General features: G+C 40.4%; 1 protein-coding gene across 2 annotated transcripts in view; it reads left to right on the top strand.

The window, feature by feature from the left end:
• The window catches only part of LOC128635639 (gastrula zinc finger protein XlCGF26.1), a 73,430-nt gene extending 61,587 nt beyond the window's left edge, over positions 1-11,843 (top strand). For both annotated transcript variants that reach the window (XM_053688722.1, XM_053688723.1), the window contains one exon: positions 10,393-11,843. In XM_053688722.1, the coding sequence (XP_053544697.1) occupies positions 10,393-11,747 (1,355 nt within the window). In that variant the 3' untranslated portion in view covers positions 11,748-11,843. The remainder of the gene's footprint in view (positions 1-10,392) is intronic.
• The last annotated feature ends 4,827 nt before the right edge of the window (positions 11,844-16,670 follow it).

Here is a 16,670-nt window from a genome sequence, read left to right as displayed (position 1 = left end):
ACTATGTTTAGGTACTTCAATAGGGGCTTGACACTGGGATTGTCTGAGGGGGAGAGGCAGCTGTGACACTTTATATATTTTTTATTACTTGGCATAACGTTAAGTGTGTATGAAGGGGGCCACGTGGCTTGTTAAAGACTCTTCCCATGCGGTTATGGAGTCTGTGAGTGCGACGCCCACAATGGGCGGGGCCTATTTCGCGAGCTCAGACGCGCAGTTTTCTCTTCACTAGAAGGCAGCAGGCACTAGCTCTGGTGGGGCCTACAGTTGATTTTCAGTCACTGGATCATTGTCGAGTCAATCTTGTGTACCCTGAGGGCAGGTAGGCGCCACAGCAGAGCTGTGGCGAGGTGCAGGGGCTGTTTTTGTTGTTATAGTTTATTTTCGAAATAAAATGTCTCTTTAAAGGGTGATTTAACCTTTGCTTTAAGGGTGCAATCATTTTTGGAAAATTTGAACTGTTTTTTTATCATTTTTTAGTGATTAAAAATCGTTTTTGGTGCAGTACAGAAAAATTGTTGCGCTTTTATTTCTTAAAGGCGCAGTACATTTATTTTCAATTTTTTTTTTTTTAATCAGTTAATAAGGTTTTTAAAGACTATTGTGGCTATTGCTAGTCTGTTTAACATGTCTGAACTTGAGGAAACTCCTTGTTCTATGTGTTTAGAGGCCATTGTGGAACCCCCTCTTACTTTGTGTACCTCTTGTACTGAAAGGGCCTTACAATGTAAAAAGCATATTTTATGTAAAGAAAGTGTGCCTAAGGATGATTCTCAGTCTGAAGAGAATGAGGATATGCCGCCTAATTCTCCCCAAGTGTCACAACCTTTAACGCCCACGCAAGCGACGCCGGGTTCCTCAACCGCGTCTAATTCTTTTACTCTGCAGGATATGGCTGCAGTTATGTCAACTACCCTTACAGAGGTATTATCTAAATTACCAGTGTTACAGGGTAAACGCAGTAGGACAGGAATCAATGTAAATACTTAGTCTGATGCTTTGTTGGCTATTTCTGATGTACCCTCACAGGGATCTGAGTTGGGGGTCAGGGAACTTTTGTCTGAGGGAGAACTTTCGGAATCGGGAAGTGTGTTACCTCAGACAGATTCGGATGTCATGTCCTTTAAATTTAAGCTGGAACACCTCCGCCTGTTACTTAGGGAGGTTTTAGCAACTCTGAATGACTGTGAACCTATTATGGTACCACCAGAGAAATTGTGTAAAATGGACAAATATCTGGAAGTTCCCGCTTACACTGATGTTTTTCTGGTTCCTAAGAGAATCTCAGAGATTATAAAGGAGTGGGACAGACCGGGTATACCGTTCTCTCCTCGTCCTAATTTCAAGAAAATGTATCCCATATCAGACACCATTTGGGACTCTTGGCAAACTGTCCCTAAGGTGGAGGGAGCTATATCTACCCTGGCTAAGCTTACAACTATTCCTATTGAGGACAGTTGTGCTTTCAAAGACCCTATGGATAAGAAGTTAGAGGGTCTTCTAAAGAAATGATTTATTCATCAGGGTTTCCTTTTACAACCGACAGCCTGCATTGCTCCAGTTACTACTGCAGCGGCTTTCTGGTTTGATGCTCTAGAAGAGTCTCTTAAGGTTGAGACCCCTTTAGAGGATATTTTAGATAGAATTAAGGCTCTCAAGCTAGCTAATTCTTTTATTACAGATGCCGCCTTTCAAATTGCTAAGTTGGCGGCTAAAAATGCAGGATTTGCCATTTTAGCGCGTAGAGCGTTATGGTTAAAATCGTGGTCTTCTGATGTGTCATCTAAGTCAAAACTCTTGGCTATTCCTTTCAAGGGTAAGACCCTATTCGGGCCTGAGTTGAAGGAAATCATTTCTGACATTACTGGAGGTAAAGGTCACGCTCTACCTCAGGATAAGTCTGTTAAGATGAGGGGTAAACATAATAATTTTTGTTCCTTTCGGAATTTTAAAGGAGTTACCCTCTTCTTCCTCTTCTTCCACAAAGCAGGAAGGGAATTTTGCTCAGTCCAAGTCCGTCTGGAGACCCAACCAGGCTTGGAACAAGGGTAAACAACCCATGAAGCCCGCTGCTGCTACAAAGACGGCATGAAGGGGCGGCCCCCGATCCGGGACCGGATCTAGTACGGGGCAGACTTTCTTTCTTTGCCCAGGCTTGGGTAAGAGATGTTCAGGACCCCTGGGCACTGGAAGTCGTGACCCACGGGTATCAACTGGAATTCAAAAATTTTCTCCCAAGAGGGAGATTTCTTCTTTCACGATTGTCTGTAAACCAGATAAAAAGAGAGGCGTTCTTATGTTGTGTAAAAGACCTCTCTACTATGGGAGTAATTCGTCCCGTTCCAAGACTAGAACAGGGACAGGGATTTTACTCAAATCTTTTCGTGGTTCCCAAATAAGAGGGAACGTTCAGACCTATTTTAGATCTCAAGAGTCTAAACAAGTTTCTCAGAGTTCCATCCTTCAAGATGGAGACCATCCGCACAATTTTACCAATGATCCAGGAGGGTCAATATATGACTACCGTGGACTTGAAGGATGCATACCTTCATATTCCTATCCACAAGGATCATCATCAGTTCCTAAGGTTTGCCTTCCTGGACAAACATTTCTTCTATAAGGTACGACGAGTCCACGGATTCATCCTTTACTTGTGGGATATTATCCTCCTGCTAACAGGAAGTGGCAAAGAGCACCACAGCAGAGCTGTCTGTATAGCTCCTCCCTTAGCTCCACCCCCCATTCATTCTCTTTGCCTACTCTAAGTACTAGGAAGGGTAAAGTGAAAGAGGTGATAAAATATTAGTTTTTAATTTCTTCAAGCAAGAGTTTTTTGTTTTAAATGGTACCGGTGTGTACTATTTACTCTCAGGCAGCAGATGGATGAAGACTTCTGCCTGGAGGATGATGATCTTAGCATTTGTAACTAAGATCCAGTGCTGTTCCCACAGAGGCTGAGGGGTACAAGGAACTTCAGTGTGAGGAACGTTTTCATGCTATATAGCAGTGAGGTATGTTCAGTCATTTTTTCAGGAGAGACTGTGTATTTCAGAAAGGCTGACAGTATCCCCATGAGGGTAATCCTAAGAGCTATAGAAAGGCATTACTAAGCTTGCATAAGGGGCTAATTACAAAAATGGTTGACACTGAGTTTTGAATGTTTGTGGGCAAACGTTTTATGAACTGGGAGTGCTGTTAACGTTTTGTGGGCAATAAAGTTTTTTGGGCAACTTTATTGAGGGTACACTTGGCTTATTTTTTTGGTCTCAGAACCCACATGGCTAGTTTAAAACCGCTCTGATGCGGTTCTTTGAGGCTCTAGAGACATCGAGTGAGATGGGCGGGGCCTATTTTCACTCAGCAAGCACCAACTCCTGAGGGCCCTTGTGGATGTTTTGGGCCAAATCGAAGCTTTAACCCCATATTTCTATCCCTGAGGGCAGGTAGGCGCCACAGCAAGGCTGTGGCAAGGTGCTGGGTGTGTTTTTCTTTCATGTAATTAACAAGAGTCCATGAGCTAGTGACGTATGGGATATACATTCCTACCAGGAGGGGCAAAGTTTCCCAAACCTCAAAATGCCTATAAATACACCCCTCACCACACCCACAAATCAGTTTTACAAACTTTGCCTCCAAGGGAGGTGGTGAAGTAAGTTTGTGCTAGATTCTACGTTGATATGCGCTCCGCAGCAAGTTGGAGCCCGGTTTTCCTCTCAGCGTGCAGTGAATGTCAGAGGGATGTGAAGAGAGTATTGCCTATTGAATGCAGTGATCTCCTTCTACGGGGTCTATTTCATAAGGTTCTCTGTTATCGGTCGTAGAGATTCATCTCTTACCTCCCTTTTCAGATCGACGATATACTCTTATATTTACCATTACCTCTACTGATTCTCGTTTCAGTACTGGTTTGGCTTTCTACAAACATGTAGATGAGTGTCCTGGGGTAAGTAAGTCTTATTTTCTGTGACACTCTAAGCTATGGTTGGGCACTTTATTTATAAAGTTCTAAATATATGTATTCAAACATTTATTTGCCTTGACTCAGAATGTTCAACTTTCCTTATTTTTCAGACAGTCAGTTTCATCAATCAGACAACAACATGACGACTGTTGCGTACATCAACCATCAGGGGAACAAGAGTTCCCTGGCGATGGAAGAATGACCAAAATTCATTCAATGGGCGGAGACTCAAGCGCTCCTGGCCACCTATCTGCTATCCACATCCCAGAGTGGAAAATTGGAAGCGGATTTTCTGAGTCGTCAGACATTGCATCCGGGGAGGTGGGAACTTCATCCGAAATCTTTGCCCAAAATCACTCAACCGTGGGTCATTCCAGACATGGATCTGATGGCCTCTTCGTCAGAACATCAAGTTCCTTGCTACGGTCCAGATCCAGGGATCCCAAGCGACTCTATAGATGCACTAGTACACCTTGGACCTTCAAAACTAGCTTATGTTTCCCGCCGTTTCTCTCATGCCCCAGGCTGGTAGCCAGGATCCATCAGAGAGGCGTCGGTTGATCTTGATAGCTCCTGCGTGGCCACGCAGGACTTGGTATGCAATCTGGTGAATATGTCATCGGCTCCACCATGGAAGCTACCTTTGAGACAGACCTTCTTGTTCAAGTCCGTTCGACATCCAATCTGTCTCACTCCAGCTGACTGCTTGGAGATTGAACGCTTGATTTTATCAAAACGAGGTTCTCAGATTCTGTTTATTGATACTCTGTCCAGGCCAGAAAGCCTGTAACTAGAAAAATTTACCACAAAAAATGGAAAAAGTATATCTGTTGGTGTGAATCTAAAGATTTCCCCTGGGACAAGGTAAAGATTCCTAAGATTCTATCTTTTCTCCAAGAAGGATTGGAGAAAGGGTTATCTGCAAGTTCTTTGAAGGGACAGATTTCTGCCTGTCTGTGTTACTTCAAAAAAAGCGGCAGCTGTGCCAGATGTTCAAGCTTTGTCGGCTCTGGTTAGAATCAAGCCTGTTACAAACCTTTGAACTCCCTCCTTGGAGTCTCAACTTAGTCTTTCATTCTTCAGGGGTTCCGTTTGAACCCTTACAATCCGTTGATATTAAGTTATTATCTTGGAAAGTTTTGTTTTTGGTTGCAATTTCTTCTGCTAGAAGAGTTTCAGAATTATCTGCTCTGTCAGTGTTCTCCTCCTTATCTGGTGTTCCATGCAGATAAGGTGGTTTTACGTACTAAACCTGGTTTTCTTCCAAAAGTTGTTTCTAACAAAAACTTTAACCAGGAGATAGTCGTGCCTTCTTTGTGTCCGAACCTTTCGAAGAAGGAACTTTGTTGCACAATTTGGATGTTGTTTCGCGCTCTAAAATTCTATTTGGATGCTACAAAGGATTTTAGACAAACATCTTCCTTGTTTGTTTGTTTATTCTGGTTAAAAGGAGAGGTCAAAAGCAACTCTACCTCTCTTCTTTTTGGATTAAAAGCATCATCAGATTTGGCTTATGAGACTGCCGGACGGCAGCCTCCTGAAAGAATCACAGCTCATTCCACTAGGGCTGTGGCTTCCACATGGCCTTCAAGAACGAGGCTTCTGTTGATCAGATATGTAGGGCAGCGACTTGGTCTTCACTGCACACTTTTACCAAATTTTACAAGTTTGATACTTTTGCTTCTTCTGAGGCTGTTTTTGGGAGAAAGGTTTTGCAAGCCGTGGTGCCTTCCATTTAGGTGACCTGATTTGCTCCCTCCCTTCATCCTGTCCTAAAGCTTTGGTATGGTTCCCACAAGTAAGGATGACGCCGTGGACCGGACACACCTATGTTGGAGAAAACAGAATTTATGTTTACCTGATAAATTACTTTCTCCAACGGTGTGTCCGGTCCACGGCCCGCCCTGGTTTTTTAATCAGGTCTGATAATTTATTTTCTTTAACTACAGTCACCACGGTATCATATGGTTTCTCCTATGCAAATATTCCTCCTTAACGTCGGTCGAATGACTGGGGTAGGCGGAGCCTAGGAGGGATCATGTGACCAGCTTTGCTGGGCTCTTTGCCATTTCCTGTTGGGGAAGAGAATATCCCACAAGTAAGGATGACGCCGTGGACCGGACACACCGTTGGAGAAAGTAATTTATCAGGTAAACATAAATTCTGTTTTATTGGTGCGAATCCAAAGGCTACTCATGGAGTAAGATCAGGATTCCTAGGATTTTGTCCTTTCTCCAAGAAGGATTGGAGAAGGGGCTATCAGCTAGTTCCTTAAAGGGACAGATATCTGCCTTATCAATTCTACTGCACAAGCGTCTGGCAGATGTTCCAGACGTTCAGTCGTTCTGTCAGGCTTTAGTTAGAATTAAGCCTGTGTTTAAACCTGTTGCTCCGCCATGGAGTTTGAATTTAGTTCTTTCAGTTCTTCAAGGGGTTCCGTTTGAACCTATGCATTCCATAGATATTAAGTTTCTATCTTGGAAAGTTCTGTTTTTAGTTGCTATCTCTTCGGCTCGAAGAGTTTCTGAACTATCTGCATTGCAATGCGACTCGCCTTATCTTGTTTTCCATGCTGATAAGGTGGTTTTGCTTACCAAACCTGGATTCCTTCCTAAGGTTGTTACTAATAGGAATATCCATCAGGAAATTGTTGTTCCTTCTCTGTGTCCTAATCCTTCCTCTAAGAAGGAGCGTCTGTTGCACAACTTGGACATGGTTCGTGCTTTGAAGTTTTACTTGCAAGCAACCAAAGATTTCCGTCAAACGTCTTCTTTGTTTGTTGTCTATTCTGGGAAACGTAGAGGTCAAAAAGCTACGGCTACCTCTCTTTCTTTTTGGCTGAAAAGCATCATCCGTTTGGCATACGAGACTGCTGGACAACAGCCTCCTGAAAGGATTACAGCTCACTCTATTAGAGCGGTGGCTTCCACATGGGCTTTTAAAAATGATGCTTCTGTTGAACAGATTTGTAAGGCTGCGACTTGGTCTTCGCTTCATACTTTTTCCAAATTTTACAAATTTGATACTTTTGCTTCTTCAGAGGCTATTTTTGGGAGAAAAGTTCTTCAAGCAGTGGTGCCTTCTGTTTAACCATCTGTCTTGTCCCTCCCGTTCATTCGTGTCCTGTAGCTTTGGTATTGTACCACACAAGTAAAGGATGAATCCGTGGACTCGTCGTCCTTTTTCTTCCTGTACCTTGGTCGAATGACTGGGGGGTGGAGCTAAGGGAGGAGCTATATAGACAGCTCTGCTGTGGTGCTCTTTGCCACTTCCTGTTAGCAGGAGGATAATATCCCACGAGTAAAGGATGAATCCGTGGACTCGTCGTACCATAGAAGAAATTAATTTATCAGGTAATCATAAATTTACTTTTTCAGTTCGTGGCTCTTCCCTTCGGGTTGGCCACAGCACCCAGGATCTTCACGAAGGTTCTAGGGTCCCTTCTGGCGGTTCTCAGGCCGCGGGGCATAGCAGTGGTGCCTTATCTGGACGATATTTTGATTCAGGCGTAAACTTATCATCTGACAAAGTCTCATACAGACACAGTGTTGTCCTGAGAACTTACGGGTGGAAGGTGAATCTAGAAAAGAGTTCACTAATTCCACAGACAAGGGATCCCTTCTTGGGAATTTTGATAGATTCTATAGACATGAAGATATTTCTGACGGAGGTCAGAAAGTCAGAAATTCTAAATACATGCCGAGCCCTTCAGTCCAATCCTCGGCCATCAGTGGCTCAGTGTATGGAGGTAATTGGATTGATGGTGGCGGCAATGGACATCATTCCGTTTGCTCGGTTTCATCTCAGACCACTGCAACTGTGCATGCTCGGACAGTGGAATGGGGACAATGCAAATTTATCTCCTCCGATAAATCTGGATCAAGAGACCAGAGACCCTTCTTTGGTGGTTGTCGCCGGATCATCTGTCCCAAGGGATGTGTTTCCGCAGACCCTCGTGGGTGATAGTGACAACGGACGCCAGTTTACTGGGCTGGGGTGCAGTCTGGAATTCCCTGAAGGCTCAGGGTGTATGGACTTAGGTGGAGTCTCTACTTCCAATCAATATCCTGGAATTGAGAGCAATATTCAATGTGCTTCAGGCATGGCGTCAGTTGGCTTCGGCCAAATTCATCAGATTCCAGTCAGACAACATCACTACTGTGGCTTACATCAATCATCAGGGAGGAACGAGGAGTTCCTTAGCGATGACAGAAGTATCCAAGATAATTCGATGGGCGGAGACCCTGTTGTGATAGATGCCCTGGCAGTGCCTTGGTCGTTCAACCTGGCTTATGTGTTTCCACCGTTTCCTCTCCTTCCCCGGGTGATTGCTCGGATCAAACAGGAGAGAGCTTCAGTAATTCTAATGGCGCCTGCGTGGCCACACAGGACTTGGTATGCAGATCTAGTGGACATGTCCTCTCTGCCTCCATGGAAGCTTCCAGTGAGACAGGACCTTCTCATTCAAGGTCCTTTCCAACATCCAAATCTAATTTCTCTGCAGCTGCCTGCTTGGAGATTGAATGCTTGATTTTATCTAAGCAGGGTTTCTCTGATTCGGTCATCGATACTTTGATTCAGGCACGTAAGCCTGTAACCAGAAAGATCTATCATAAGATATGGTGCAAATATCTTTTTTGGTGTGAATCGAAGGGCTACTCATGGAGTAAAGTTAGGATTCCAAGGATTCTGTCTTTTCTCCAAGAAGGATTGGAGAAAGGATTATCAGCGAGTTCCTTAAAGGGACAAATTTCTGCTTTGTCCATTTTGCTACACAAACGTTTGGCAGATGTTCCAGACGTTCAGTCTTTTTGCCAGGCTCTATCCAGGATTAAGCCTGTGTTTAGACCAATTGCTCCACCCTGGAGTTTGAATTTAGTTCTGAATGTTCTTCAAGGGGTTCCGTTTGAACCCATGCATTTCATAGATATTAAGCTGTTATCTTGGAAAGTTTTGTTTTTGGTTGCTATTTCTTCTGCTCGTAGAGTTTCTGAGCTTTCAGCATTACAATGTGATTCACCTTATCTTCTCTTCCATTCTGATAAGGTGGTTTTACGTACCAAACCTGGGTTCCTTCCTAAGGTTGTTTCTAATGAGAATATTAATCAGGAAATCGTTGTTCCTTCATTGTGTCCTAACCCTTCTTCTAAGAAGGAGCGTATGTTGCATAACCTGGATGTGGTCCGTGCCCTGAAGTTTTAATTGCAGGCGACTAAGGATTTCCGCCAATCCTCTTCATTATTCATTGTTTTTTTCTGGAAAGCGTAGGGGTCAGAAAGCTACGGCTACCTCCCTTTCTTTTTGGCTGAAGAGTATCATCCGTCTGGCATATGAGACTGCTGGACAGCAGCCTCCTGAAAGAATTACGGCTCATTCTACTAGGGCTGTGGCTTCCTCATGGGCATTTAAAAATGATGCTTCTGTTGAACAGATTTGCAAGGCTGCGACTTGGTCGTCACTTCACACTTTTTCCAAATTTTCCAAATTTGATACTTTTGCTTCTTCTGAGGCTGGTTTTGGGAGAAAGGTTCTTCAAGCAGTGGTGCCTTCCGTTTAGGTCTCTGTCTTGTCCCTCCCTTTCATCCGTGTCCTGTAGCTTTGGTATTGTATCCCACAAGTAAGGATGAAATCCGTGGACTCGTCATATCTTGTAGAAGAAAAGTAAATTTATGCTTACCTGATAAATTAATTTCTTCTACGATATGACGAGTCCACGGCCCACCTTGTCATTTTTAAGACAGATTTAGATTATATTATATTTTTTTCAACTTCAGTCACCTCTGCACCTTTGGCTTTTCCTTTCTCTTCCTAACTTTGGTCGAATGACTGGAGGTGGAGGGAAGGAAGGAGCTGTATATACAGCTCTGCTGTGGTGCTCTTTGCCACTTCCTGTTAGCAGGAGGATAAATCCCACAAGTAAGGATGAAATCCGTGGACTCGTCATATCGTAGAAGAAATTAATTTATCAGGTAAGCATAAATTTACTTTTTGTGTCAGTAACACACATAGCAATTGTTAAACCTGTTTGTATAAGTAACCACACAGTCTAGGGACATTCATGTATAAAATGCTCTATTTTGTTAGTGAATTTTATTTTTAAACCAATTCCTTTATATTACTACTATGTGTTTTACGCCCGTAAATAGATAAAACACAGTCGAAGTGGTGCTTATGTGCCACGCCATATGAGGATGTAACTAGTGAGCCTATCAGAAACTTGCGTATTGCTCAGTCACTTCCTGTATCCTCATCTGGTGCACAGACCATGTAATGAAAGAAATCCACAAATTATATGTGTATATATTGTTTGTTGTGTGTGTGAACATTGCATTGTTTAATGGTAATCATGGATGCATCCACATTGCATTGTTATCTATTGTAACCATTTTTAATAAATAAGCTACAATATTTCTATCTATTTGTTATTTCAGGTGAATCAGTGAGCTTGAATTCTTGTGGGCTGCTTTGTAAGTCACTGTTGCCTTCAGAAGATATTATAGCAGAATGTTATGAAGAGACAAATCCAAATGACCCACCTATGTTTAATAATTTAAACCCAGGTGTGATTCCCGCAGAGCCTTATATGAAAATGCATACAGAAAATAAAAGCAGAGAAAACGGTGATCATTTTAGTGATAACATTGCAGAAACCATTAAAACGTTGAGTGCTGTTCATCAGGCAATTTTTACTAAATCCAAACCATTTCAATGTTATGAATGTAAGCAACAGTTTACTACTAGTTCATCCCTTGCAAGGCATCATAGGATTCATACAAAAGAAAGATCATTTTTATGTTCTGAATGCGGGAAATGCTTTAGCAGAAGTACATTGCTTGTTAATCATCAGAGAATTCACACGGGTGAGAAGCCATTTGTATGCTCTGAATGCGGGAAATGCTTCTCTTGTAACGGAACTCTTATTACTCACAAGAAAATTCATACCGGTGAAAAACCATTCACTTGTCTTGAATGTGGTAAATGCTATAACCGAAAAGCACACTTAATTAGACACCAGAGAAGCCATAAAGGAGACAAACCATTTGAATGTTTCGAATGTGGAAAATGTTTTGGTAACCGCACACACCTTAGAAGACATCAGAGGACGCACACCGGGGAGAAGCCATATTCATGTTTGGAATGTGGAAAAAGTTTTAGTAGTAGAGTAAACCTTGTTGTCCATCAGAGAATTCATACAGGAGAGAAGCCTTACAATTGTTCTGAATGTGGGAAGTTCTTCAACAGCTATGCACATCTTATTCGGCATAAGAAGAACCACACAGGACAGAAACCTTTTACATGTTCCAAATGTGTAAAAAGCTTTGTTTCTAGTACAGACCTCATTAGACATGAAATAATTCACATGGTTGGAAAACCATATCCATGCCCCGTATGTGGTAAATGCTTCAGCAGAAGCTCACATCTTATTAGGCATCAAATAATTCACACAGGAGACAAGCCATTCACATGTTCAGAATGTGAGAAATGCTTTAATGTTAAATCTCATCTTCTCCGGCATCAGAAAATCCACACTGGGGAGAAACCCTACACATGTTCTGAATGTGGCAAATGCTTTAATGTTAAATCTCATCTTCTTCGGCATCAGAAAATCCACACTGGGGAGAAACCCTACACATGTTCAGAATGTGGCAAATGCTTTAATCTTAAATCTCATCTTCTCCGGCATCAGAAAATCCACACTGGAGAGAAACCCTACACATGTTCTGAATGTGGCAAATGCTTTACCAGAAGTTCTGGGCTTGCCAAACACCAAAACACTCACACATGATAGACATTGCTTTTTTAATAACTGTGAAAATAATATTAATATTCATTATGGTGTGATAAATTTTCTTATTAAATATGTTATTAACCCTGCCACTCACTGTTGAGTTATTTTTTTTTCTTTTATGTATTGTGAAAAAATACATTTTATTCAGTTTGGAAGGTATGAAACTATTACACTTTAATTGTTTTCACTAGCAGCGATACAGCATACTCTTAAAGGGACAGTAGACACAAAATGTAATTCCCATAGAATGTTTAAATATTTATAGTAAAAAGTTGAATGTACCATCACTTATTTTCCTTTTTTCTGTAACCCCCCTCTACATTAGGGAGGCAGGAGTGTATGCTGCAGATTCTGAACACTTCCCTTGCTCCATGCTACACAGTGCTTGCTTAATAGTACAAGAACTTATTTATTTTTATCTGCAATTGGCCACAGCTAGGAAAATAGGATAAACCTACTCAATAGGTTTTGCAAGGGTTATGCACCTGGTCTATTAAAGAAAATGGCAGCTTTAATGGTTTTAAAACATTTATATTGTTTGCAGATGTTTTGTAATGCAGCATTTAATGACTAGTTAGTACTGTATATATAAATAGAAATTGAGTACAAATGCTTTGCAATGTCACTTTATAGACCACTAGTTAGGCCTCACCTGTGCGTTGTGTACAGTTCTGTGCACGATATCTGGAAAAATAACGGCACACTAAAAAGTACCCTGCAAAACTGGGTACATTGGTTAAACAACTTAACTTACAAGAAAATACCTAAACTTTATTATACACCAGTGGCACCACTGCTTTGTATGGTTGTGTAGGCTTGTAGGTTGTGTACCTTGATTAATATAATTTATTACAAATTCAGCATAGACAGTGGAAGAAATTATTTCATGTTCAGCATTTACTTAATCATTATTTATGGTAGTATGGTACAAATGAAACAAATTTATTTAAATATGGGTGAGAAAACAAAAAACATTCAGTGGGGTGTCTCTGTATAACCTCTTAATGTTGTGAATAGTCAATAATACACACGCACATATATCATAGATGGAAACAAAACATAATTTATGTAAGAACTTACCTGATGAATTAATTTCTTTCATGGTGGCGAGAGTCCACAAGCTAGTTACTGATTGGATATACATTCCTACCAGGAGTGGGCAAGGTTTCCCAAACCCATGCCTATAAATTCACCTCCCACCTCACTCATACCTCAGTTTAACGTATAGCAAAGTTAGTGAGGTGTATAAGGAGTAAAAGCATAAAAAAAGAGGAACACGATAAATAATGTGCTTTATACAAAAAAAATCATAACCCTTAAAAAACGGGTGGGTCTTGTGGACTCTCACCACCATGAAAGAAATGATATATAATGTAAGTTCTTACATAAATTGTTTTCTTTCATATAGGTGGTGAGAGTCCATGAGCTAGTTACTGATGGGATATAATACCCAAGATGTTGAAGTCCACGAGTAACTAAAGAAGGAGGGATAAAATAAAAACAGCTATTTCCGCTGACAAATTAAATCCAAAAAAATAAGTTTATTTCATGTAATTGGCCAGAGTCCATGAGCTAGTGACGTATGGGATATACAATCCTACCAGGAGGGCAAAGTTTCCCAAACCTCAAAATGCCCATAAATACACCCCTCACCACACCCACAATTCAGTTTTTACAAACTTTGCCTCCTATGGAGGTGGTGAAGTAAGTTTGTGCTAAGATTTCTACGTTGATATGCGCTTCTCAGCATTTTTTTGAAGCCTGATTCCTCTCAGTACAGTAAATGTCAGAAGAATGTGTAGGGAGTATCACCTATTGAATGCAATGGTTTTCCTCACGGGGATCTATTTCATAGGTTCTCTGTTATCGATCATAGAGATTCATCTCCTACCTCCCTTTTCAGATTGACAATATACTCTCATATTCCATTACCTCTACTGATAACCGTTTCAGTACTGGTTTGGCTATCTGCTATATGTGGATGGGTGTCTTTTGGTAAGTATGTTTTTAGGGCTGCAACTAACGATTATTTTCATAATCGATTAATCGGCCGATTATTTTTTCGATTAATCGACTAATCGGATAAAAAGAGAATCAATAATAGTTTTCTATGTTTTAAATAAAATCCACATAATGAGTGTTACAAATATAAACTTCAGACTAAAACTTTACATTAACACAACCGTTTCTTCAATTTTTAAGCAGCAGAGCACAGTTTTATAATTAAACAAAACAAAACAAAACCACAAACTGTTTGAAAAGAGGCAGAACTAGAAAGAGTTAGGCTATCACTGTTAATAACATTCTGTTATTCACTCTTTCAGAAACTTTGCATTGAAATGCAAAAATCTTAACATGTCCACATGCTTCTGGCTAAGGCTGGTTCTCTGTTTGCAGCTATATTTCCTTTAGCAGAGAAAAGGCTGTTGAGGTGTATAAGTAGGGTTTTGGCCAATTTCACCAAAGTGGGATATTTATCTTTGTTAGCTCTTCACCAATGCTAAGTGTTTTCTACCTTGGCAAGGGGCCTCTCAATAAAGTAACCCTTGACTTCATTCTAACATAAAAATATCTTGAATATCTATATGCAATGGTAAATAACCAGCTATAAAGGTTAGGGAAAATATGTAGTCTGCTCTAAAAATAACAAATATATACTTTTAAAGGTTGAATCTGGTACATATAATCACAATTTATTTAAAAAAAAAAAAAAAAAAAATCAAAAGCGCTAAGGTCTGTATATCAATAACAGGACAAAGCCTTACACATTTATTTATACAGTACATATAATCAGCAATAGCAAGCAATACGCTAATAATTGTGCAAACAGATAATAGTGCACATCAATTTAAATAACTCCCATCAACCTAGGGGCAAGGTGTAAATAACAAGCTCAGCATTATATCATGCAAAGCATAGTTCCAAATCACCAGATTTAATATAAATAATCCAAATGATGACTATTATATCTGGGTTGCACATAAGCCAGGGGTAGTTGTAAACGTATACTGTCCTGAAAAAGTGAAAAGTAGACGTCTGTAGAAATCCTTTAGGCTAAGGACATAACCATAAAACACAATACCATATGCAGGAGTTCATTTGAGTGAAGCAGCTGGTGTTGTGCACAGACCAACTAATTGCAAACCAACTAATCGATTATGAGATTCGTTGACAACTATTTTCATAATCGATTATTATCGATTATGACGATTAGTTGTTGCAGCTCTATATGTTTTCATTACTTAAGACACTCTCAGCTATGGTTTGGCACTTTTATGTATTTATATAAAGTTCTAAATATATGTATTTTACTTATATTTGCCATGATTCAGGTTTTCAGTATATTTTCTTTTGCAGACTGTCAGTTTCATATCTGGGAAATGTTTTTTTATGAAAATGTATTTCTTACCTGGGGTATAGTCTCTTTTTCAATTTTACGTCTTTTTAATTTGCGGGCAGAATTAGGCTTACGAGGGCGCAAAATGCCAAAGTTTTTTGCATCATTTTTGGCGCAAAGTTACGTTCCTTGACGCAAATTCATCTTTTCCGGCGTCTTAGTTGACGCCGAGTCCTTCACAAGGTTGTGTCATCTGTGATGCGAGTGTGACGTTTTTGGCGCCAAAAAATATTTTTCTGTTTGTTGTGCGTCATACATGGCGCCAAATATTTTCATTATTTAAGACCCCATTTTTATTTGCCTCTTGCCTTTTTCTATGTCAATGGGCTATGCTGTTTGCATTTTTTCCCCATTCCTGAAACTGCCATATAAGGAAATTGATCATTTTGCTTTATATGTTGTTTTCTCTTGTTAAGTGTATCCAGTCCACGGATCATCCATTACTTGTGGGATATTCTCCTTCCCAACAGGAAGTTGCAAGAGGATCACCCACAGCAGAGCTGCTATATAGCTCCTCCCCTCACTGCCATATCCAGTCATTCTCTTGCAACTCTCAACTAAGATGGAGGTCGTAAGAGGACTGTGGTGTTTTATACTTAGTTTATTTCTTCAATCAAAAGTTTGTTATTTTTAAATGGTACCGGAGTTTACTGTTTATCTCAGGCAGTATTTAGAAGAAGAATCTGCCTGCGTTTTCTATGATCTTAGCAGAAGTAACTAAGATCCTTTGCTGTTCTCACATATTCTGAGGAGTGAGGTAACTTCAGAGGGGGAATAGCGTGCAGGTTTTCCTGCAATAAGGTATGTGCAGTTAAAATATTTTTCTAGGGATGGAATTTGCTAGAAAATGCTGCTGATACCGAAGTAATGTAAGTAAAGCCTTAAATGCAGTGATAGCGACTGGTATCAGGCTTATTAATAGAGATACATACTCATATAAAAGTGTATTTTAAAATGTTTGCTGGCATGTTTAATCGTTTTTTACATATGTTTGGTGATACAACTTATTGGGGCCTAGTTTTTTCCACATGGCTGGCTTGAATTTTGCCTAGAAACAGTTCCTGGAGGCTTTCCACTGTTGTAATATGAGTGGGAGGGGCCTATTTTAGCGTTTTTTTTGCACAGCAAAAATTACAGACACAGAAATCCAGCTTCTTCCTGCATGATCCAGGACTTCTCTGAAGGGCTCAAAAGGCTTCAAAAGTCGTATTGAGGGAGGTAAAAAGCCACAGTAGAGCTGTGGCAGTTGTTGTGACTGTTTAAAAAACGTTTTTGTCATTTGTTATTCCGTTTTTGGTATTAAGGGGTTAATCATCCATTTGCAAGTGGGTGCAATGCTCTGCTAACTTATTACAAACACTGTAAAAATTTCGTTAGTGTAACTGCATTTTTTCACTGTTATTTCAAAATTTTGGAAAATTTGTGTTTCTTAAAGGTGCAGTAACGTTTTTTATATTGCTTGTAAACTTGTTTTAAAGTGTTTTCCAAGCTTGCTAGTCTCATTGCTAGTCTGTTTAAACATG

The sequence above is a fragment of the Bombina bombina genome, chromosome 7 (assembly GCF_027579735.1).
Source record: "Bombina bombina isolate aBomBom1 chromosome 7, aBomBom1.pri, whole genome shotgun sequence".
NCBI lineage: Eukaryota > Metazoa > Chordata > Amphibia > Anura > Bombinatoridae > Bombina > Bombina bombina.
The sequence above is the reverse complement of the archived record's forward strand: the minus strand, read 5'-3'. Positions and strand labels throughout refer to the sequence as shown.